The sequence below is a fragment of the Centropristis striata genome, chromosome 9, assembly GCF_030273125.1.
Source record: "Centropristis striata isolate RG_2023a ecotype Rhode Island chromosome 9, C.striata_1.0, whole genome shotgun sequence".
Lineage (NCBI taxonomy): Eukaryota > Metazoa > Chordata > Actinopteri > Perciformes > Serranidae > Centropristis > Centropristis striata.
Window position 1 is genome coordinate 9,293,667 of NC_081525.1, and position 25,748 is coordinate 9,319,414.

Genomic DNA, 25,748 nt, shown 5'->3' on the forward strand with positions numbered 1-25,748 from the left:
AATCCTGACAGCTGGAGCTTCCTCTTCCACCATTTTCACTGATTTCAAACAGGTTGGTGGTTCGGCCCCTAACACTACATAGCAAAGGTGGTGACCCTTGAGGGTCACCACCTTTGATTCACAATTGATTCACATTCAGGCATTGGAATTGGAATGGAAGAAAGTAGATCAGTGCACCTTTTAGAAAGCTACATGGCACACAACTTATCCACAACTTTTGTTGATGGAAAACCAAAAAAGAGCGAGTGGAGTCTAGTTGGGTCCAGTTGAGTTGTGTTGAACCGTGTAGTGGAAATAAGGCAAATAAATGTTCCCGTCTGACAGTGACAGTGGACTCACACCAGTAACAGACCTGTATCACAATGAGAATTATGTGTGTTAGGAGCGTCGGGTTATTTTTAGGATTTTGCATGGGATATGCTTGATTGTTGAATATACTTGTGATTTATGTAGATTGATTTACACAAAGTAGTCTGGACACTCTTTCTATAAGGAGGAAGACTGAACAAACGGTCCATCTAAAGGAAAAAGACATCCAAAGATTTTATTTGTACAGTTGATTTAAATAATATGGAAAATTTTACATACATAAAAGAAATGACCTGATCAATCCAAACTTTTTTCATGGGCTGTCTGAATGTGGCACAAAAAACAACAAAGGAAATACAAATATAATTTTTGTTTATTATAGTATATGCACACAGTTTAATTAGTGTGTGCACATATATATATATATATATATATATATATATATATATATATATATATATATATACACACATATATATATACTAACAGTTGTACTGTTCCATTCGCATATTGAGTTAAAAAAATCGTACAATTCGATGGAAACCCATAGCCTGCCTCATGACATTACTTGTAAAATTGAGTCATCATTCCTACAGGCTCCTGACATGGATAAAAGCGAGTTAAGGGAAGGAAGGGCGGCTCAATGATTTGTTTGTGGTTTTGAATACATCATATGCTTGATACTGCATACTCACAGTGATTTGTAAGGGCAACAGTTAGTTCGAACAAACCTTATGATGCGTTTCTTCTTCTATTCCTCCAGCTTTTATCACACTGGTGTGTTCTGTCTGTGTTGAAGTGATGCTCTCATTTGCAATAGTTTATTTATCCTGACACACTTCAAAACTTGCAAACACACGCTGACCATTTTAAGAAGTCCTATATAATGGTGGTCAACACACTGTAAATGAAGAAAAACTTCTTTAGCAATTTGAGAAGCCATGTAAGCATTTAGAAAAAAAGTTTCAAATAGAGAAAACACAAGCAAATACAGAAATGTTCTGCAAGTAGCACCAAACAGCAACAGAAAGTGTTTTCACATGACATGCTGGTTATTGAAGTCGGCTATCCGTCAGTGGTGTTTTATGTCTTTTGTTATTGAATGAAATAAATGAAAGAGCTATTTCATTTTAAAATAAGATAAATATTATGATTGGTTTGCTGGCTGTGTCCGTCATGATGATGATGATGATGATGATGATGATGATGATGACGAAAGGACAGATTTTGGCTAGCGGCATGTTGTAACTTTTGCTGGTGACAAACTGCTGAGGGGACAGTCTATAGGGAGATATATTAGGGGTGTTTCCACTCAGTACTTTCTGAGTACTTTTTGTAAAGCGGCTGAGTGTTTTGGCTCCGCCCACTAGTTAGTTCCCCTAGTCCTCTGTTCCCATACAGGTATTTTTGTACCAGCTAATCAACTTAGTTAATGTGACAACAGACAGACGCGGCAAGCAGTATTGCCAACTTAGTGACTTTGCACCATTCTGTATATATTCTGAGTTTGCTGCGTCCAGTTTGCATCAGTCTGCAAATGAATCACCCCTGCACGAAATCGCCACCTCAACCGTATCCAATCAGCATTGACTGGTTAGTGGCGGCTCATTAGCGGCTCAGAAAAGTACCTACCCGAGTTGAGTAGCTGCTCACTGGAGGGAAAAGTACCTAATGGAGACACGCCTATTCTCACATGGTGAGAACTAAAACTGATCTCAGAAAGATGAACAGGCCCGCCAACAGGGGGGACAAACAGGGCACTTGTCCCCGCTCCAGCAGGATGACAGTGGAGTAGGAGAGGCTCAGGCAGGAGACGTGACTGTGAGTTGCGAACACTTGCAAAGCAGAGTGGGAGGGGCTCTCTCCGAAGGACACAGAAAGGCTGCAGGTGCAGTAATGTTAGACTGCTAGATTGCGGTGACTAATTCCTGATGAACAGTGAACCAGCTGCCAATTTTCTCAAAGTGAATGCAAACCATCCCAGAAAAAAATGTTTTCATTATCATTGATAGTTGTTAGCCGTTCAAGGCATAATAAAAGCATTACAATTAAAATGTTGGGAAATCAACATTTACTAGACTGTCATTTACTTTGCTAGCCTTTAAGGTAAGTCATACAGTGATCAATTCAAATTATGGAGAAATGTGCTGAAGTTGCCTTCTACTGAAAATTCCAACAGGGGACGCTGACGGCGGCTGCAAAAGCATTAACGTCCATTCATTTCAATACAAAATGAGAAAACTTCTCACTTGATTTATTACCTCAGAATTTTTGTTTAGGACAACACTATGGTCTCAATCTCCTGTTAAAAATCTTCTTCAAGACAATTTGATGTTAATAGTTTAAATAATGGCCCCATTTAAAAGAAAACAGAAGATAAAGAATTGTATGATTTGGGGCATAGCTACCTTTGATTCTCATAACTTTGATCCTTTCACACTGTATTTTCACTTAATGACGTTTTGTTCATTAAAAATGTCTTGTTCAGTGTTTGGTTGGACTAACAGACACCCCAAGGAGTCGCTGTTTAGTTTTCTGAGGTAAGTAATGTACATTTTGTTTTGTTTTTTGCCAAAACTAACATCCCAGATAATGCTAACATGAATTAGCACTGACTTCTCTCAGTCAGGTTGAGGTGTAGAGAGGCTGTAGTCAGTGATCAGATCCCTCTCGCTCCTCCACAGTCCAAATATGGTCTGCTCTCCGTATCAGAAACAAGATGGTGATGCAAGATGACGACGAGTGTAACTGTGAACTCGATGCCTCAAATGGGCAGTCCACAAACCAATGGGTGACGTCACGGTCACTACGTCCATTATTTATAAAGTCTATGGTATTTAGTTGTATTTTCTGTATTTCATTGTTTTGCCTGTATTTGATCGGGTTCTTTGTATTTGGTTATGATTTTATGTTTTTGGTGGTGTTTTTATTTATTTTGGTTGTGTTGTCTGTATTTGGCTTTGTTTTCTGTATTTGGTTCAGTTTCTGTATTTGGTTATTTTGTCTTTATTTGTTTGATATTTTTATATTGGATTGTGTTTTTTTTAAATGAGTTGTGTTTTCTGTATTTGGTTATTTTGTCTTTATTTGTTTGATATTTTTATATTGGATTGTGTTTTTTTAAAATGAGTTGTGTTTTCTGTATTTGGTTGTGTTTTCTGTATTTAGTTGTAATTTCTGTAAGGACCACAGGAATTGAACATTTGGAAAAGGGGAAACCTCCCATTGGTGTCTCTCTTCTCTACTGGACTCTTTCTGCTGGAAATCCCACAGTGCAGGGTGGGAACCTTGCCATCAAACAGCAAGCATTGCTTTCCATGTAGCCTGCTAACAGAGAAGACTTACACAAACCTTTACCTCGTGACAGAGGAGACAATTGCCTGTCTAAAGATTCTTGGTTACTTAACATACTGTTTACCTAGTAAACCACTTAGCACAGGCAGCTGTGACAAAGCCTGAAATCTAACTCTAGTAGAAACAGGAGCATCAAAGCTATTTAGCTCCCAGCTGCTAACCCTGCAAGGACTTTCTATCCCGGCACCACTAGATCACATACATATATTCTGAGTTGATTTATCATTGACATGCACATTTGGTAGGGAAAAGTTGCTGCCCAAGAATCCTCTTTGTTCTGACCTCAACACATGTCCAAGCAGAAAAACCTATTTCCCTCACTCCGTCGTCTTTATTGGTTATCTCTGTAGTTTAGTAATTCTGTTTTTCTCCACTTGCACACTAACACAGCCTCTCTCTCTCACACATACACGCACATTCACACATGTATATAGTCACATCTTAATATATGTATTGTGTGCTTTGGTTTCTTTTTGAAAAATGCTTTTTTGGAATTATACATGCTGTCTATTTAATGTTGTACAAGACTGAATAGTGCCAACCTCTTCAATGCAAATGACTCCAAATTTCATTAACTTTTACGAAATATTGATGGTCGTTTTGGTTATAGTTGTTAAGTTATTCTTAATCAGAGTTCCAAATTGATAGCTTAGTATACTTTTAGGAGACTGAATTAGTTAAATTGGCTCTAAATCCTTTCTCTTTTTTTACAGAGTGATGGCGTGAGGTAATTTAATGCAAAGGAAAATACATTATTTAATGTTTACAACTTACAATTATATTTGACACTTACTTACTTCTGGGCCATTTTAACACCCTTTTTGAACAGTGAGATCCAAAACAAATGGTGTCTCCATACGGGTGCCTCAACACGTCTTTATTTACTCTGTTTTCTGTATTTGCAGCTATGTGTTGGTTTGTCTACTATTAGCATATGTTTTTATGCTTCCTTACCGGCGACAGCTGTGACTGGATTATGTAGCGGGACTATCCTTCCATTCTATCAGTAATTCTGGTTTTTAATTTGTAGCGCATCGAGCTCTCAAAGTCAAAGTCATTTTTAGCCATCCCAACAGTTTATCTTGACCCCACTTTTATATTTAAAATATATTTCTTTCTATAGGTCCTCATTCTGTTTCAGTTGTGTGGTCATATTTTATATTGTTCACCTTGCTGAATACTTTCTGCTACTGCAACAGCTCCACCGTGTTTAATAGTTTCATGATGTGAGATTAATTTATTAACCCACATCATGACTAAGAATTTCTCTTTCAGATCCTCTCCCTGTGATGATTTAGCATGTTCCTAAACTTTTAAATAAATAATGACAAAATTCAGCTGCTGCTGTTCCACCCTCACTGTACTGCCTTCAGGTAGTCAACAGCCTGCACAGTCTAAGATTAAATTGAAACATGTCCAGACATTAATAACAGTAATAAAACACACTATGGTTCTTACATGCTCATGTTATACACACCCTGCAACCACGAGCCGCAGAGTTCTTGAGAGGACAGATGTTAACTCTTGCACAGCCCAGATGAAAGTAGCTCTGATAATGCTGACCAAGATGTTCATGTACAGTTCAGTTTTGTGCAGTTCAATATATACCAGAGTCCAATTCAATTTGACTTTGAGCGGAGGTCCTCTGAAAGGCGATCTACTCACCAACTAACTCACTGCTGTTGTTTTGGTGTGCAAGATCACAGTATGTCCACTAAAAAGTCTCAATTGCTGTTTTTTTTAGCTGTGTCAGGTATGTAAATCTTCTCCAGGAAGAGTCCATTACTGTGGATGAGCAGTAGAATCAGTAGAAATGAAATCCTTCCACAGGGATGTGTACTTCTGTCAGTTACTGTAGATTCCAACAGTGATCCTGACTTTCCTTAGATAATGTGACAGACCCACGCAAACCCTCTGTGTGGTCTCCAGTGGACTCTCTACCTCTTCAGCAGTGGATCTCATAGGCAATCTGAGAGTCCATGAACAGGCCTGTGTGGTTAAGAAACATCCCTTCTGCCTCTGATGTGATCACAGGCTCCGCTTCCCCTCCCTCCCCCGCCATTCTCCTCATGGTCCGTATGTCGCCCTCCTGCTGCTGTTGCAGCTTTTTGTTGGGGACCAAAGTGGGACTCATGGTCTTGCCTGCCCCTGAGGAGAGGGTGTGGCTGGAGGTGTCAGATGGAGCGGGGCAGCCCAGGTTAGTGGTGGAGACGGCTGTGGGGGGAGCAGGGGGCAACACAGGCTTGGCCCTGTTGAGGACGTACATCTCATGGCCTCGCTCGTCACGGTACTCCTCCAGCTGGGCGAAGGTGGTGGGGCCATCAGAGTAGTCATTCACATACAGGATGCTCTCCTCCTGCAGGTTAAAATCACAGATTAAAATCACCCACAGGGTACAGCAATATACAATATAATGGAAATATATTTAATATTGTTCTAATATTTTACAACGGTACTAAATTGCACACATTTTTTATTTTGCACACAATTCACTGGAATGAGATGGCCTGAAATGTGAGTTCAGCATAAATTGGGATTTATAAAAACAAATTGGCACTGTCAGACACAGAGAGAGAGAGCTGTAGACCCACCAGTGGTTGTCACACACACAAGCCAGTGACAGCTCTTGCAGTCATAACACAACTGACACAATGAAGTGGATACATGAGAGCCAGTGTACCTGGCCTGGTTAGGGGAAGCTGGGGCACCCTACTGGAGCTAGACCTGGGAGGGAAGCTCCCCGATGACACTTGGTGGCTGGGCCTGGATCTAAGGGTCCTGTGGGCCCAGCAACCATAGGGTTAGTCACGGAAGCAGTGTGAGAAGAGTAGCGGACAACAATGGGTACCAGACCAGCTCAGGTATGTGGAACGTCACGTCTCTAGTGGGGATCAGGCGGCAACCTGCGGGTGTGCACGAAGGTGTGCATCCTCGATTTTGAAGATTTTTGAATTCATTTTACAAGACATGATCATTATTTACGTAGGACGTGTTGCAGCATTGCTCTGTTTCCGATCGGACGCCTTTTAGGGGAGCTCCGCCCCATTGTGTGATAGGCCTACACCTGGTCAGTAACACAATTCACTCTGGATTTCCACCCTGACTCATCTCATCTGTACGTCTATTTAGACTACCTATCTTTCGGAGTTTTAAAGTGTGCTACAAGGTTCGATTTTCCAATAATATTCTAATCGTTTCCACGCTGTAGTGGTCTGCATGTAATGTGCAAATTCTGTTATTCGCGATTAGCATGTTAAGCGGAGATTTAGCTTTATTCACTTCTTATGTTGCATCTCCCACTATATGAATACATACTTCCTACGGGCACTGCACTAGTCATATTATAATTACTCAAAATCTGAAACTTCTATCTATTCCTAAAAGCTGTAAAAAAATGTATCTGTAAATGACCAGCAAGTAAAGGAAACACAATGGCTCTCATAACAAGTTCGAGTGCTCTAGAAGCATGTGTTGTGAGGGGTAAAGCCCCAAATAACTTCCAATGGATGTGCACTTGGTCTGGGCTTGTGCTATTTTTTTAATACAGCAGACTTGGCTCATTTAACTAGAATGATAAGTTTGGAGCAAGCAAAGAAGTTCAGTTATCCCATAGAATGGGGCGTCAGATGGACAGAGAGTTTGGTGCATCATCAGCACTGATGCAGGTGCTGTGACAGGTGCCAGACACACACTGTAAACCAGGGGATGTTGTACTGCGCTACTGTCAATGTAACTGTCCGCTGCCTGGCCAACAAAATAGATAAATTGCTGCTTATATATATACACATACACAAAGAGTAAAAGATGCAATTTCACAGCAAAAAAATTAAGCAGTAAGTATATACTGTCCATTAATGTATATCATAACCTTTTTGAACCGTAAGACAATGGGTCAGTGGTGCAAAGTGAAGGTGCCGGAATAAGTATAGAATGAATGTAAGGTAGGTGGATATGATGGTAGTATAAAGTGTATGTGGCATATTCGATTTTTAATAATAGTAATGACATGTACATGTTGAAAAACAGTGTATTAACTATTTAATTTAGATTTATGTTACATTGCAAAAATCACATACTCTTACTGTGGCATATTTTACAATTCCTTATTATTAGGCTGCTCCCTAAATCCCTTAAGACTCTCCACTTGGTCCAGACTTGGTCTCTGTAAATTAAAGATTATGGTCTAGACCTGCTTTCCTATATAAAACATTTGTTCAGATAACCTTGATTATGAATTAGTCCAACAAAATATAAAATGGACCATACTTGATTAGGTACAATGGATGTTAGTATTACAGGATAATTATCACTGTGTGACTGGTGTTGACTGCTCATGGTAGTGAGGTCCTGTGGAAAGAAACTGTTCTTTTATCTGGTTTAGTGCCTACCAGAGGAGGAAATTTGGAACAGGTAGTGTTCAGAGTGTGATGGTCTGTAATGATGTTTTCTTGTCCGTTTCTTGACTCTGGACATGCATGAGTCCTAAATGGAGGGCAGTTTGGCGGCAGTTATATTTTTCTGCAGTCCTGTTGTGAACAACGACAATTACAGTCTTCCACAAGGTTTTGTTCTGTGCTTGGACCAATGTTTCAGGACTTTATTTACATGTATGCTTCTTCAAGCAGTTCTTCTTCTTTCCTGTAATTGGACATTAAAACATTTTTGGGTAACGCTTTATAATAAGGTCCTTAATAACCTTTAATTAACAAGTAATAAGGCATTGTTCTCGCTTTAGATCCGGTAGTTGCAAAAAGCATAGTTAACTTATGGTTAACTTATAATAGATGAGCAAAAAAGTATATTTTAATATCAATAAGCAAACAAAATAAGATTAATAAAGGCATGGCAAAGACATAATGGGTGGGTCATGGGTGTTTGTAATGCCATTATTAACACTTATATAAGCTTATAAACACACAATAATGTTAATAAGCATCTTGTAAGGACTTACAAGGGCCTTATTACTTGTTAATTAATGGTTATTACAAGGACCTTAATATAAAGCGTTACCAAACATTTTTGTTGCTAATTAAAAAACTGTGCCATTTACAGAAAAAAAGCCACACACCTTCTCAGCACCGTCAGCTTCCTTCTCCCTTTGGTGATGTCGGCTGTAGATCATGGCGACCAGCAGCAGAGCAGTAAGAGCCAGCAGGGAGATGCCCACGGCGATGGCAGTTTGAGTGGCAGCTCCCAGAGCGCTGAAGGCCATGCTGCCCAGAGCGTACAGAGGCTCCCGGCTCACATCTGAGCCCATAGCAGGACCGTGGCTCCGCAGTCTGGGCCAGGCAGGGGAGTACGGCGACGACACTTGGGACCACGAGGCCCAGATCGAGGAGGAAGAGGAGGAAGAGGAAGTGGATGAGTTGATGGCGAGCTGAAAGGTCACTCTGGCCACACCCCCCGCGTTCCAGGCTTCGCATTCATAGAAACCTGCATGAGCCACAGTCACATTACTGAGAAACAGCATGCCGCTGCCGGTGTCAGGGTCAAATCGCTCGCCTTCAGTCTTCTGCAGACTGACTCTGCCTTCCTCTGAGGGCGCCTCGGCTCCGCCCATTCCACCTCCTCCAGCACCCAGCTCCTGAACCAGGCCTCTAGGAGAAAGCACCACTTTACCCTGGGACGCCTTCTTCCAGGTCACCTGAAAAAGCATTAAGTGTTTCACAGTCAGTTGTCTAATAAGGTAAGTCTGACGCATATTACATCTGCTATTAACCTGAAGGTTACAGTTCACCACGGTTTTACTATCAGACAAGATATCTAAATCCATTTTGTTCATTAACATAAAGATCACTGAGATCACTTTTCCCAAGCCAAGATTAACTGAAATTAAAATAAGACAATCAAAATGAATTGAAACACCATACACAATATACAGGCTGATAACATGGATGGATTACTGATTACCTGGGCATAGGCCCAGGGCACCAAAGGTCAGGTGGGTCCTAAATGACAAGTGTGAAGGAAATTTGGTGTTTCCTGCATGGTGGGACATGAAGTAGGCGGCGACCTACTTGATATTCAAGACGCAAGGCATTGTGGGGACTCACTCTGTGAACTTAACTCTGATAACACCATGAGAGAGGGGAACATGTAGACCAGTGGGCTCTGTCCTGATGTGATGTATAGGGCAGGAAGATAGGACCACATTGAGACTTGCTGAAGAATCAATGTTGGGAAATACAACAGATATAAGTCGAGCGGTGTATGGGACTTTGTTGTACTGTGAAAGAGCCATTCGGGATTGTGCGGTGTATGGAACACGAATGTGCTAATAAAACCTGCTGAACAGAGTATTGAGTGCTTTGTGTTTGGCCAGCTCACCCATTAACTTAGTGTGGTTGTCAAAATTGCCACGACACAAGTCTGTATAAAAACAATAGTCAGTTGCCCGTATGAACATTAAAACTCTTTGTTTGCTATAATCATTCCTTAAGTTCATACTGACTACAGCATCTGTGACAGTATGTCTACTCTATCCATACATATTGTAAGTGGACGGATTACTCGAGTGGTTTTCACTAGATACTGTCATGTTATAAATGCACCAAATGGCTCATATTGATATGCACTGACTGTCTGTCCCAATATTCCTCTGCTCACTGAGGCCAACAAACATTGCCTTCCTACAAGAGGACATCCAGGAAAATCATATTTCAGCCCTCTCACACATCTCAGACTATGGACAAGATCATTGCTTGGAACTATTCTATCTCTGACAGCATGTCCACTATCTGATCATGTGCACCATGCATAGAGATACAAGTGCTCAAGCGCAGGTCAGGGCTAAGAAGCAGACCATCCATTATCCCTGATGTTCCACCACTGCCTATCACTTCTCTGTCTTGCAGTGTGTTACTGATGGCTGAGATGCCATTGAGAGACAGCATCAGCCTTGGCCAGTCTGGGGGTGAAAGGATCGTACCTCTAAAAAATATGTGAAAGTTAAAAACCCTGATTACTGGATTTCAACGTGAGAAGTTGCAGTTGCTACTGATGTGACTGGTGTTACAGGAGTCTCAGCATTAGTTTTAGTAGTATTCAGTAAGTAAGGAAGTAAAGTTTATTTATATAGCACTTTTCACAGATCAAATCACAAAGTGCTTTACAGAAGATAAAAAGAAGAAATAAGACAGGGGAACATAAGACAATTAAGACAGTTCAAAGTTATTCAGCAATTCATGGGACAGAGAGAAGCTGCACTCTGTTGTCGATGACTGATGAACTATGCTGTGGTCTTCATGGTCGCCAGTTTTCAAGCCAAGTGAGTAAAATATTTTGGCACAATGTTGTTGATCCGTCTAGTAGAGCTCTACAGAGAATCTATAGGGGTGTTTCCACTACAGTCCAATACCCGGAATGAGGTAGGTTTCACTTGTCGAAACGCCCCTAATTTGAAAATGAGCCGTCCTGAGCGCTCTTTTAACCAGACTTTTTCTGGCCCTGTCAAAGAGCAGGGCCATTTTTCTCCCCTGAAAAAAGCCTAGTTGCTGATTGGATAGAACGCTTAGCAGGATGTGTCGTAGTACTCAACGCCAAAACAACACGTACCATTTGTAAAAGCCGGCGAAGCAGTGTTGTCGATATATTTAGCGACTTTTCAGACCCCCCTAGCTACTATTTTTCAAAAAGCGACTAACGACAAATCAAGAGACTTTTTCTGGTGTTATTGGAGACTTTTGGAGACTCGTTCTGACTCTTCGAATAGGCACAGTCCTCCTGCAGCAGTCTCTCCCAGCTGCAGCTGGATCCGGAGGAGATGTTAACCCCTTAGCGTCCAGTCTGCAAATTGCTAATAAGCTAACAGTTAGCTCTGCAGCAGTACAGTGTGTATGTGCTGCTGCTCCAGGAGGTGTTCACTTAGCAATCTCTGTTTGTTTACACTCTGTGCACAGTTAGTGAAGTCGGTTAATTCACGACCACTATGTTTATGATCAGTGGAGACGCTGTGCATAATTAGCCATGCTGCTTTGTTTATGATCAGCGGCAGATGTTGTGCACAGTTAGCAGCGGCAGCCACAGTTGCGTCTCCCTTGTTTAATCTGTCGCCTATGTGATCCCGGATCACGGTCGAAACTGTCGCTAAGCAATTACACGACGATTGAAAACCATAGGTCACCTCCAGAGTCTCGTAAATCCCTCTGGGGCCTTATTTGTAATGAGACACTCTGAGTGAGCGGACATTTGAGAGGGCGTGGCCTGAGACTTTCCTGGTGGCAACTCTGCCTCCTAAAGGAAACACGGCTTATAATCCAAATTTCTAATACAAAAGATCTTTCACAACCATTACATCCTAAGGAAGTAATGACCAAGTGATAACACGTCTACTGCTACTAAACAAGTGTGGTGGATTCTGCTGGAAGTTATACTTATTCACCTAAAGTTTTCCTACCTGTGGCCGAGGGTAACCAGAGGCATGGCAGGACACCCTGAGGCTCTCACCCAGGCGCACAGCTAACCTCCTGGGCTCCAGCTGAACCAGGGGAGGGATACACACCAAGCTGTTGAGTGGGACCTCCACCAGGCTGAGATGGGAAAGGCGCGGAGGCTCGGTGCAGACCAGTCGACGTTCTGCAGAGCTGAGCAACCGCTGGCCTTCCTCATCAATCCAGCTCCTCAGCCAGTGAAGCGCACAGTCACAACGCCATGGATTGTCTACAGCACAGCAGAGAGGAGAACAGGAGATTAGGCTGATGCTGGGGCCAGATAGGTCCCACTCACTGGTGGTGGTGCTAGAAAGAAGACATTTCAGAGTACTGAATGATAGTGTATATAAGGTATGTATTTGACAGGAGGGCTATGAATGGTTTTACACTGACCTCTGGAAACTGCACTGGATTGGATTAAAGGTTTGAAAGTGACCAGAGAGAGAAATGCAGTGACTGTATAAGAAATAACTGAAGGAAAAATAAAATTCAAATAAACTTTCTTTTAAGCTTGGATAACCAGTGGGGAGGGCTCTGGCTGCCTGGTTCAGTCTATATCAGGCGGCAACCTCCGGGTCTGAGCAGGGAGGCAAACCAGCAGGTGCCTTAGGCTGCATTCTACCAAAAATTCCAGTAGGGGTGCGAAGTTTGGCTGCAGAAAGATTTCTGTCCATTCATTTCAATGCAAAATGAGAAAACTTCTCACTTGATTTATTACCTCAGAACATTTTTTTAGGACAACACTATGGTCTCAATCGCTGGTAAAAAAAAAAATCTTCTTCAAGACAATTTGATGTTAATATTTCAAATAATGGCCCCATTTAGAAGAAAATAGAAGATAATGAATCATATGATTTGGGGCGTGGCTACCTTTGATTGACAGGTCACTAACAAGGCAAGCCGTCATCAGGAGAGAAGCAGAACAATGCGTATCCACGGCAACATGTCAAAAAAGTTATAAAAAATCCAGTGACTTTTTCTGGTGTTAATAGAGACTTTTGGAGACTCCTTCTTACTGTTCTTAACGAATTGCGGGGGGCGGCGGCTTGTTAAGAAGAGTCGAAGGGGCAAAGTCCTCCTGCAGCAGTCTCTCCCAGCTGCAGCTGGAGCCGGAGGGGATGTTACCCCCTTAGCGTCCAGTCTGCAAATTGTTAACAGGCTAACAGTTAGCTCTGTAGCAGTACAGTGTGTATGTGCTGCTGCTGCAGGAGGTGTTCACTTAGCGATCTCTGTTTGTTTACACTCTGTGCACAGTTAGCGAAGTCGGTTAATTCACGATCACAATGTTTATGATCAGCGAAGATGCTGTGCATAATTAGCCTTGCTGCTTTGTTTATGTTTACAGCGGCAGCTGTTGTGCATAGTTAGAGACGGCGGCCACAGTTGCTGCTCATTAAAAATGACTTGTTAAGCATTTGGTTGGACTAATAGACACTCCAAGGAGTCACGGTGACTACGTCAATTATTTATACAGTCTATGGTCTATATGAACCTCGCTGCTTTAATTAAATTCTCAAATTGGTAGGACATGGTTGTCTTATAATTAAATGTATGTGATTTTGCAGTCTGTAGTTTTCAGAAAAGTAGAAAGGTTAAGTATTGCTCAGGATATTCTCCAGGCACCGTGTATGTCAGTAATCTAGTCTCACCTGTGATGCGCAGTACTTGCAGGCTGACCAGAGGTCGCAGGGATGCAGGGCCAATGGTGTGAAGATTGTTCCTGCTCAGGTCCAGCAGAGCCAGAGAAGTTAAACCAACTAGAGCCTGGTCTGCCAACATCTCTATACTGTTGTGTTGCAGATGGAGCTCCTGCAGACGCTGCAGACACATTGAGGGAATGGTACACATTATCTCATAAAGGAGTGGCGAAAACTGCTGTGCTGAGCAGGACATAGAGAATGAATCTTAAACTAATTTATTGTTAAATGAAATGTCATGGACGCCAAGGTTATAATAGTTTTGGATTTTTCATTAGTTTTAGTTTTAATTTCGTTGTGATTTTTTGTTTTTTCAATTTCAGTTTTTTGGAAAATGCTTAGTTTTAGTTTAGCTTTTATTAGTTTTATGTTCGTTTTAGTTTTTTTGTAATGGGGTATTTGTTGGGTGCCAGATTAAAAAAAGTATTTATTTAATTTATTTCCTTTGTCTTATCCATCTCAAGTCATAAAACCAGATAGATGAAATAGGTTTCATATCAACCAAAAAGGTTTACGTATGCAAAAAGTTGACAAAGACGAAAACAAAGGACATTTTCACTATAATTTTAGTTAGTTTTAGTTAGTTTTGTAACCACACAATACAGTTTCAGTTAGTTATCGTTTTAAAAAAAAAACGTTTTTATTTTTATTTCAATTAACAAAGATGTTTTTTCAATTCTAGTTTTCGTTAACTATAATAACCTTGATTGACACCATGCATGTGCTCTAACGTGCCTCACCTGTAAGCCACGGAAGGTGTAGTCCAGGAGGCGTGTGATGTCATTTCCTGCCAGGTAAAGAATGCGGAGGTGTTCAAGTCCCTGAAACATGTCAGCTGTCACAAGGTGGACCCGGTTCCCATTCAGAGCCAGCTCCAACAACTGACCCTGGTTCTGGAAAGAGCCAGGCTCTACTGCTGAGATGGTGTTGTTCTGGAGGAAGAGCAGCATGAGAGGGTGACCAAACAGAAATCTCTGCTGGCTATTGCTCAGGAACTGCCATGTCTGCTCATACTGCTTATGTTTAAAATCAAATCAGTGCCTTCACTGCTTTGGTGTCATCTCTTCTGTTTAAAACATCACTGCATGTTTATTAAATTAAATACATTTTATCTAGTGTGCAGAATAAATTTTTTCATCTGATAATATCACTGCCCCATAGGACACAAATGGACTATAAGATGTATCTATGAAATGAATGTGTTGATTAGATGTATTCTTGTGGTGTGTACAACAAACTGCGTCTTCTTCTTTCAGCTGCAACCCAGCATTGTGCTGGCTTGGAATCAAATAAAAAAATAATATACAAGCATAATTTTAAGTGGTAATGCAGCTACTTTCATATATGTAAATACAAAAAGCACATCTTTAGTGCTTCAATCAGTTTCTGTTGTGGGATGATTTCTGAATAAAAACAGACAAAAAGGACATGCAGACAGTCTGTAGGACTGTAAGTCCTCCAATACTCCAATGTGTCACCATGGAAACATAAAGCTCAAAAAGCTGACACAGAGAAGTCAGTCCCTCTAACCAAGATCTATGTATGTATTTATTTATTTATTTTCAAGAGAACTAATGTGTCAATAGGCAAAGCTTTTGTCTGTGTTGATCTCTCATCTCACACATAACCTGTCCCAGAGCTGGTTAGGTGTTCAGCAGTAGTTGCCATTGCGATATACCCCAAGAAGAGAACCACTGTCAAAGGACACAAAACCCAGAGTAAACCTTGAAGCTACCTCGCTAACCGCAAATCTGGCTTCTTAGTAGAGGGCCCAGATAAGCAAAATCACTCAGTTAGCCAGGTAACATCTAAAATACAGTAGCATGAGGCAACTCTTACTGTGTGCACTCAGCGGCAACCTCCGGGTCTGAGCAGGGAGGCAAACCAGGAGGTGCCTTAAGCCTGCATTCTACCATGTGTGACATCAAACAGGCTTCATTCTTGTACTGTGCTTGTGCATGAAATACTTCCAGAAATACTTCCTCTCTGGTATAAAAACATTGTTTGGACTGTAATTACATTTCAGTGTGTTATATATCGCTAAGCTTCACTCGTAAGCACAAACGTTGCATTGAGGATTTGACAAGAACAAAATCTCATTTCAATTCAGAGACACTTCTTTATATCCAGCTCTGGAGGCGTGTGCTCTTTACCTGCAGGTACAAGTAGTGCAGGTGCCTCAGTGGAATGAGATCCTGTCGACGGATCTGACCAATCACATTGTCCTGGAGGAAGATGGTCTTGATAGAGAGAAGGCAAGATGAAGATTGGTAAATGTTACAAGAAATGATGACCTCCTGGTGAACTGTATGTCATTGATTCCTTAATTCTGGAATCAGTCAATGTAATGTAATGTGCTCTTTTAGTACAACAAACCTACCTGTGTGGATGGAGGGACGTGTTTGGGGATGTCCCTCAGGCTGGTGGAACCACACTCCACGGTGAGGCTGTAGCAGCGGCAGCTCACAGGGCAGGAAGGAGACGCTCGACAAGGAGTGTGTAGGGACAGGAGGAGCACGCAGAGAGGAAGCACCAAAAACACAGCCATCACACCAACAGACAGGCCTGAGGATAAGGAGAGAACAACCAACACACGGATTAACAAGTGACACCAAGCCAGGGGCGCAGATGGGATTTTTGAACTGGGGGGACGAAGCTGTCAGCAAATGATTTCACCTCAATTAGTTATTTTTCCACTCCATGCCTTAACCCAAATATGTTTAATTTAAAAATATATAAATGAACTGTAGTGTAAACAACAACCAACATATTTACATAAATTAAAATAAGTTTGTACATGAAATTCCCAGTGAAGCCAAACAAATTTACTGACTTGAAGCTGACTCAATGAAGGACCCAAAACATCTCTCCTCCTTTCATTACCTTGAACATACTGCTGGGCAATTTTCTTTTCTGTCAGGATTTTCTGAGACTTTGATGGGGGGACCCAAACAGAGTAAGGGGGTCTGGGGGCCATGCTCCTCCGGAGAACATTTTTGCCCTAAAAGCCTAAATTTGGTGCCTCTCACACTTTCTAATGCCACTATTCCATCTAAATCATTGCATATTTTAGTGAATTATTGTAAAACAGAATAAGTATTCTTCTATGTTTTATTTCAGGCATCATATTTTGACAGTCGTCTTTCAAATTCTGTGGTGGACTCTGCAAACACATCCATGTTCTCTTATTTTGAGGGGGGGGGTGGGCGGATCGGGATCACTATGAATCTGTGCCATATGCGCACATGCACCAAGCAGTGGTCAATCCAAAGAGCATGCATGTGAAGCATGCAATAACTAGGGTTGCCAACTCCCCGAAAAATAAATAAGGGACACTTCATTGGCAGGGCCGGCCGACCCGACTGCCTTCACCCATCCTGGCGTGGTGAAAATTTTTAGCCCCTTTTTTGTAAGTAAAATGATTTTTTAACAATTTGACTCGAACCTGAATTTAATTAGATGCATATTTTTGTGTGACATGAATACATGGAAAACAAATGATTATCCAGCAATTCACTTCAACACAAAATAACAATTAGCCTGTTTTTCAATGATGTAGTGGAGTTTGCTGATAACAATTTGATTCACTCCTTTTGTTGGCTTTTAAAATGCAGCATGTATGCAATTGAATGGCCATTTTGGAAGATTATGGCATTCCATAATTCCAAATTGGTTCAGTAAAAAGGCATTAAATTCATGTCATGAACACATGGGGACCTGGTCTTCAAGAATGCACTGGAGTTTGCTGATAACAAATTGATGTATTTATTTTATTGGAGCAGCATGAATACAATTGAATGGCTATTTTGGAGTCATGCAGCTGACAAACGGGCCGTAAAGTGCAATGTAATTGCACACTAAAATTTAAAGTGCAGATGGCGTCACCGCAGTACTGGAAGCATGTTGTTTCAGATCAGTCAGTCCACCATGGACTAAGGAAAAAGAGCGCCAGCACAACGTGCAGTGGCTTTATAGATGCTATCACGCACTTTTTCCACCCAGGTGCTTCCTTTTACCCATTCTTCAGTATTTTTGCATCCTTTTCTGTTTTTTTCTCGGAGGGGTACTAGACACATTGCTGCTCGAAGGTGTAGCGCCCCGTAAAGCAGTGTCGGCGTCTGTGTCACTGTCACCTACGCATGCTGCTTTGTTGTCTTCTGCTATCTTCTCCTCGACCAATGGGATGAGCGTATTCTGTATCGTCATACTCGTGTGTGAATATGCTGTCAGTTCATTGGTCACAGAGCAGGACGGGGCCTTGGAACAAGTTTACCGTAAGTTTACATATAAAGCGCCCTGTTATTAAATTTTCATTGGCATTTACTGACTATTTTTTGACTGTCACAATAATACGGGACAAAGTGCGTCCCTTTTCACCTCAATACGGGACGGGTGCTTTTGTTTCTAAATACGGGACGATTCCGTTTTTCAAGGGACGGTTGGCAACCCTAGCAATAACATAGCTTTACAAATATGTATCATCTGGGTTCTGCTGCAGTTTCAAAACTGAAATCTCCTCAGACAACAAGTCCAGAGACTTCTTCGTGTCATTGCCCTCTTCGGCTGTCAGAGCCTTCTTTGGACCCATGTTGCTAGGTAACGCGACGTAACACGTAGCCCCCCGCTAGCTAGTTTGTCAACTAGCTGCCTAGCCAAATGTACTTAGTGACATTCCACCACTGGATACTGTAAAAACACCCTAAGGTTAGTGCAACATTTGGTGAAGCAACCCTTATGTTGCTTTTTTCTTTTTTTGTATTGCTTTGCAAATTTGTATGGTCACTATGAAGGAAATGGCTTTTTACAATTACAGTTCTTATGAGGCCTAAACAAATGAGGAAGCACACATGAGGGAATAATTAAGCTTAAGTTTAGTTGGCTTAAGTTAACAAATGCAATGAAAATGTTCAAACAAAGAAAACTGACAAAAAGCATATTAGCAGATAAACTGAAGATAAGGAACTAGGGTCCAGGGGAAGAGGGAAGCTCAGACTGCAGGATGGGGCAAGTTTTAAAGGGAGGTTGGAAAGGCCTAAGGCTATACTGTATACCATATTCAGGTTCTTATTGTTATCAATAACTTATTTACTTGTTTATTTTTATTATTATTATTATTTTGAATCTATTTTTGCTTTCTTTTCATCTTGTGTTTATAGTTTCAACATGTTTTTCTTATAATTACTTGGTGGGGGGATGGGAGGCGAATAGGGAGAAACAGTTTGCTCTGTTCCATGTAACAATGTTTTGCTGTTTGATCTGCTGTAATTTGCAAACAAAAACTAATAGACACACTCATTAAAAAAGGGGAGGTTGGAAGCAGTGGCCAGCTGCTGTCCTGATCAGCTGCATGCCTTCTATCATCTTGAACCAGTCTGGCCATTCTCCTCTGATCTCTGAACATCAACAAGGAATTGAGGATCACTGCATATTTTCTCTTTTTTGGACCATTCTCTGTAAGCCCTAGAGATGGTTGTGTGTGATCAGCAGTTTGTGTAATACATTCAAAGTCACTTAAATCACCTTTCTTCCCATTCTAGTGCTCAGTCTCAACTTCAGCAGCTTCTAATATATGACATAAACTAAAGCTAAATGGTAAGCGCAGCAGTAAATCTCAGCCTACGGATATAACACAAATCAGGGGAGCAATACAAAAAAAAAGAAATGTGACACTGATGCAGCATGTTATTCACACGAGAACACACAACGTATGTTTTTATGTAGAAAAGCTCAGTAGTGGGGGAAAGTTTGCTTGGAAAAATAAGAAAATTAATTATTTGCTTACTTCATTGTTGCTTGATTTCTACATACTTGATCTATTTTTCATTGATCTGTATGTTAATTACTGTATGTGATGTAGTTTAGTAGTTTTCATTTTACTCAGATTTAGAGTAACCTGATTTATTAGAAATAGGCCTATTAACTCTGAGACGGGATCATCTGTTCATTTTTGTCATATTTTTCCATATCTATTTCAATATATTCAGCATGTCGTCTTCACCATGTCTACATACCTAAATGCATTGAGTTGCTGCCATGTGATTGACTGATTAGATATTTGCTGATCAGATATTTGCTGATTAGATATTTGCTGATCAGATATTTGCTGATCAGATATTTGCTGATTAGATATTTGCTGATTAGATATTTGCGTTAACGAGCAGTTGAACAGATGTACCTAATGTATTGGCCGGTGACTGTAAATTTACTGAATTGTTAATAATTATCAAAATAAGATTAAGAATATGTGAGCCAGTATCGGCCTAATATTTACGCCAGCAAAGGGATATCGGGCTGATAGTGACGGATCCATAGTAATCATTTCAATGTTCACCTTCATTTTCACTTCCTAATAAGTTTGGTTTGTTTCCAACCTGTCTGATCATCTGACTGCTGTTTTTGTGTTTGTTCCCAGAACTCAACTATTAGGTGGGTACAGTGTTATCATTACTGATTGAACTGATGTCTAAAGGTAAACTACACTGTATTCGCTTTAATGTAATATTATCTCTTTTTTTTAATACTCTTTTTGTTGGTTTTTCAATTTCATAAGCACAAACAAAAACAATTCAGACAACAAAGCACAAAACAAAACAAAAGAAGTCCCACCCCAAACTAATAGAGCGTTGCGTTATATAATTCTATTTTTACATAAAATAATAAAGTAAATAAAAAGACGACAGCAGACAGGTAAACGAAGAGCACATATATCAAATAAATGAAAGGGCAGACAGTCCTCATCTTCCAGGGACAAATGAAGAGTTATAGCATCTGTAAAAAGGAATGCAATGGTTCCCAGATCCTCCTGAACTTGTCCGATTTGTGATTAAGGTCATGAGTCAACTTCTCGAGAGGAATAAGAGCAGAAATCTGTGATATCCACATGTCGACTGTAGGATTCTGGGGAGTTGATCGTTGCAGCAAGATACATTTTTTTTGCCAAAAACAAAAGATTTGTCAACAGAGATTTAGTTATCCGTGCCCGAAAAATTTTCTGAAGCATGACTAAGTAGATAGAAAGACAGAGTCAACAAAAAACTGTTTACCAGTGACCTCCTGGATTACAGAGTGAACCCCCTTCCAGAAAGTCTGGATGCGGTCACATATGAATGTAGATAAATGTACCTTTGTGTATATTACATTCATAACAAAGGTTGGAGGTGTCAGGGAATATTCTCTCGAGGCGAACTGGTGATTATCATTATTTTTAATAATTTTAAATCCATGTAAAATCTGGCTCTGGAGTAAAAACTAATCCGACAGAGCTTAAGCTTTGTAAACTGTTAGGCACACAGTGAAGCAGTGTGATTTTTATCAAGGTGCAGAAAATACTTCACTGACTGTGAAAGAATGAATCCTATCAATTCAGAAGTGTAGTGTGTTGTTAAAGCAGAACCACAAGGGATTAATACTGTCATTGTAACAATCGGGTACTGGTGACAGCACTACTTATTAAAGTTGTGTGAATCACTGTCACCATAGGAACCATCCATGCCATGAAGCATTGCATTCCATATAAGGATCCATCACCAAGGCCTTTTCTTTGTTTCTGTTGGAGCTAAACGCCCGCACAGCATCACTCACTGAAGGCTTCTGCTGCTGTTTGCCTGACATTTATCCACAGGGATTGTTGGTTTAAGTGAAGACTCACACCAACAGCATCACTTCAACAAATGAATGACATTTGATAACTTCAGTTATTTCTAATATTTGACATAAACTAAAGCTAAATGGTAAGCACAGCAGTAAATCTCAGCCTACGGATAAATAAAAAAAAACAGTGCCATCCAACATTTTGTTACAGGAAATCAACATAGGAAAGATCAACATAGGAAAAACCTACATGAAAATATGAAAGAAATGTGACACTGATGCAGCATGTTATTCACACGAGAACACAGAACGTGTCCATGTAGAAAAGCTCAGCAGTGGGGGAAAAGTTTGCTTGGAAAAATAAGAAAATAAATTACTTGCTTACTTCATTGTTGCTTGATTCCTACATACTTGATCTATTTTTCATTGATCTGTACGTTAAATACTGTATATGATGTAGTTTTCATTTTATTCAGATTCAGAATAGCCTAAAGATTTATTAGAAAAAGGCCTATTAACTCTGAGACGGGATCATCTGTTCATTTTGTCATATTTTTCAATATCTACTAAGGCCTATCATATGTTTTTACATTGTTTTGGCATTCAATTATAGTTTCTTAAAAAAATGTAATTGGAGTTAGTGCCCCATACAGGCTAGCTGCAACCCTGCAGGTGAATTATGGTAGGGATCATCATATGGACATAATAAAGCCATGTGTCTTTTGATCTCAGTACTGTAGACCCAGCGGTGCTGCAGGCCACTTTCACAGACAATAACAGTAAATAATATGTGATCCAGCACTGAACACAGACTGCCCATCAGGGCTTACATGACCTCGGTGTAAAAAAAAAAAAAAAAAAAAAAATCTACATCAGAACAGCCTTCCATATGCATCTGTACAAACGACGGTTTATTGTGCTTTCTTACCTCTCTGAGAAATGATGGAGGAGACTCGACACAGGGATGCTGCCTGCCTGCCTTCACGACGCCTTCTTAGTCCCTCTTACTCTGCCTATATGATCCCAATTATCTCAATGTATTTTTCGGTGTTGACGATAAAGCTCCATGCATCTGAAAGCAGAACAGTAGCTGATGGACGGGCCCGTCGCATCCTCCGATCCGATAGAAACAGAGGAGATGGAGCGATGAGCAACGACGGCAGGCCGGGCGGGTCAATCTGCAGCACCGCTGTCTGTTAAATCCAACCTGCATCCAGCTGTTCGCTCTCTGCGCTCTCACAGTGCACCTCTCATTCAATTAATCCACGCTGCTACTCCAGAGGACCACAGTCAATCCCAGTTACGCCAGCAGCAACAAGAAAATCACTTCCGCCCTCAAATTATTCACAATAAAAGCCTTATCGCGAAAGCAAGATTACTGTCGAATTTACACTGCGGTCAAGGCACCCCCCTGGTTCGGAAAATACAGTCAAGCCAGCCACCACTTGTTTTCGCGATGCATGTATTTACTAGACTTGGGATGGGCAACTGGAGGCCCGGGGTCCGCATAAGGCCCGCACCCTCACTTGAAGTGGCCCTCAGTACAACTACATGCATTTGAGCATGAAATATTAAAAGTGCAGTGTAAAAATGCACAAAATTACTTCTTGTAATTAATGTTGGTCTGCTGTTCTTGCACTGAAAAAAAAAAAGAAATCACAGTAAGTGGTTATTTTTTATTTGCTTCAAACCTTTTGTATTCCTATTTATACATGCATTTGAGCATGAAATATGTTAAGTTATTGCACTGTAAACATATTTAAAGTGCACGGTCCTATATGTGGCCCTGTGGTAGTGTCCATGAAAAATTGTGGCCCCCTCCAGCATTTAAGTTGCCCATCCCTGTACTAACATTACGGTATCTGAAAGCACTGTCAACCTGAAATGAAATGAGTACTTGACTATGGACGGTGTTCTTTTTATTATAATCTTAAGTTAAAGGAAAAATTGCGTATTATGTAGTATTTCAAAAGGCTTTCATTTTGAAATGATACATCAGACTATCCTGAAATCCGACGAGGGACACCCTGGGGATGTTCACTGTCCACCTGAAGTGGAATGAGTCTTTGATTATGGATGGTTTTCTTTTAATACCAAATCTGAAATTAGAGGGGGAAATAGCAGATAAACTGAGATTTCAAAAGGCTTTTATTTTTAAATGATACATCAGGATGTCCTGCAATCAGCTGAGGGACACACTAAGGATGTCCACTGTCCAACTGAAGTGGAATGAGTCCCTGATTATGGGAGGTTTTCTTTTTATTGTAATCTGAAATTGGATGGGAATGCAGTTAAACCAGAAAACTGCTTTTATTTTGAAGGCCGTTTTAACACGTTGGCACAGTAATGTCTAGTAAATACATGCATCGCAAAAACAAGTGGCGGCTGGTTTGACTGTGTTTTCTGAACTGGGGGTGGCTTGACCGCAGTGAATTTACTGTGTATCTGCAAGAGATCTACTGCTATTCGGTGTCAAAATGTCAAAATGTCACCTTCCTGGATACACCTGGAACATGTATTACAGTGAGGCAGTTTGTTGGGGTTGATTTGGGTTAATATATCTTTCTCCACCTGTGTGGGAGTTTTTGTTACAAGACATTAAGCTTTTTTTTTACTAATTGGTTGCATTTAAAATGGTAATATGTTTAGTGTATTTACTAATTTATAATTTGTTTATCAGCAAAACAACAGGAGACCAAACCTTCAGGGTTTTGGCCTCAATTGCATATTTTATTATTTATTAAGTTAAAATGTAAGGAGGAGTAGCTACAAGTCTTTATAGTCTGGGTTTTTGTTCAAAACTTTAAAGGGACCCTGTACCAGCTTCTTGGCAGTTGTGGGCAAGAGAGGCATCACCTCTTGTTTTGGCTGAAAAACTCACTTTCTTGACACATTTTATTTATTTATTTATTTATTTCCTCATCTTTGCCAATTTAGCCACCTGTTCCGAATTCTTCCTCATTTGAACTGACCTTCAAGACTCATGTGTCTTCAACTGCCAGATCGTCGAATCGCCCTGTACAACATCTGGAAGATCAGACCCTTATGACTGAACAATCCACACAACTCCTGGTTCAGGCCCTCGTGACATCTCACTTAGACTACTGCAACTCTCTACTGGCAGGACTCCCTGCATGCACCACCACACCTCTGCAGATGATCCAGAACGTGGCGGCTAGTCTAGTCTTCAACCAGCCCAGGAGAGCACATGTCACTCCACTCCTCATCTCTCTGTACTGGCTCCCGGTCGCAGCCCACATCAAATTCAAAGCCTTGTCTCTTGCTTACAAGACAGCAACGGGAACAGCTCCTACATATCTGAACTCCCTTGTTCAGGTCCACAAACCCTCTCGCCCACTACACTCTTGAAGTGAAAGACGTCTGGCTCCTCCGCCGCTGAAAGGCTACGTCCCAAACCTCTTCTCCTCTGTAGTGGCCCGGTGATGGAACAACCTTCTAAACTTGATGCGATCTGCTGAATTTTCAAAAAGAGGCTGAAGACCCAGCTCTTTACTGATCACCTACACACATAATCAACACACAGCACACACACACACAGAAAAAACCTGCACTTACGTCTTAAATACACTTACGTCCTAACAGGACTCAATGTAATATATGCCACTTATTCTTGCTTATTCTTGTGTTGTTTCTTGACTTCATCTTTGCTTGTGTTGTATGATCTCTCAAATGTACATCGCTTTGGATAAAAGCGTCTGCTAAATGACATTGTAGATTGTAGATTGAAGGGCATAGTGGCTGGTTGGACCTGCTGGGTTGCACCCAAACGTCTCTAAATAGGCTACATCAAGAAATCCTCTGATTGTCCTCTCATACAGCAGCTCTAAAGAAGAATAACCTGTAGATTGGGAGCCAGAGGCTTCAGTTATCAAGCTCCTCTCCTCTGGAATCATCTCCCAGTCTGAGTACGGGAGGCAGACACCCTCTCTTTATTTACGAGTAAACTTAAAACTTTCCTCTTTCACAAAGCCTATAGTAAGGGCTGGTGGAGGCCTTGGACCAGCCTCTAGTTATGCCGCTATGAGCCCAATGTGTTGGGTGACATGATACACCGGGCCCTCTTCTTCTCTCTCTTTTTATCTTTACACATTGATGTCCCAATAATGCATGACACAAGCTTGTATTTTCCCGGAGTACGCACACTTTTCTTTGCCTTCTTTGACAGGGTGTCGAGCTGTGGTCCTGCTGGTGTCACTGCAGTTCACCTTGGATTTTTTTAAAAATCCACTGTGGGATTTGAGATTTTTTTATTATGGGATCCTGGGGGGCCTGGGTTGTACAGAATAGTCACCTTAGCCAACCATGTTGTGTTTAGTCTCAACATCCACACCACAACAATGGAGAATCC

The 25,748-nt window shown here is 40.9% G+C and overlaps 1 protein-coding gene across 1 annotated transcript; it reads right to left on the minus strand.

Moving 5' to 3' along the window:
* Positions 1–1,327: 1,327 nt before the first annotated feature.
* On the minus strand, positions 1,328–22,702 carry LOC131978286 (leucine-rich repeat-containing protein 24-like). Its single transcript, XM_059341889.1, has 8 exons — positions 22,308–22,702; positions 16,170–16,354; positions 15,943–16,029; positions 14,530–14,721; positions 13,742–13,910; positions 12,059–12,321; positions 8,732–9,307; positions 1,328–6,019 (listed from the first exon to the last, which is right to left on the minus strand). Exons 2-8 carry the CDS (start codon positions 16,335–16,337, stop codon positions 5,609–5,611), a joined length of 1,866 nt encoding a protein of 621 aa, XP_059197872.1. The 5' UTR covers positions 16,338–16,354; positions 22,308–22,702; the 3' UTR covers positions 1,328–5,608.
* Positions 22,703–25,748: the final 3,046 nt, after the last annotated feature.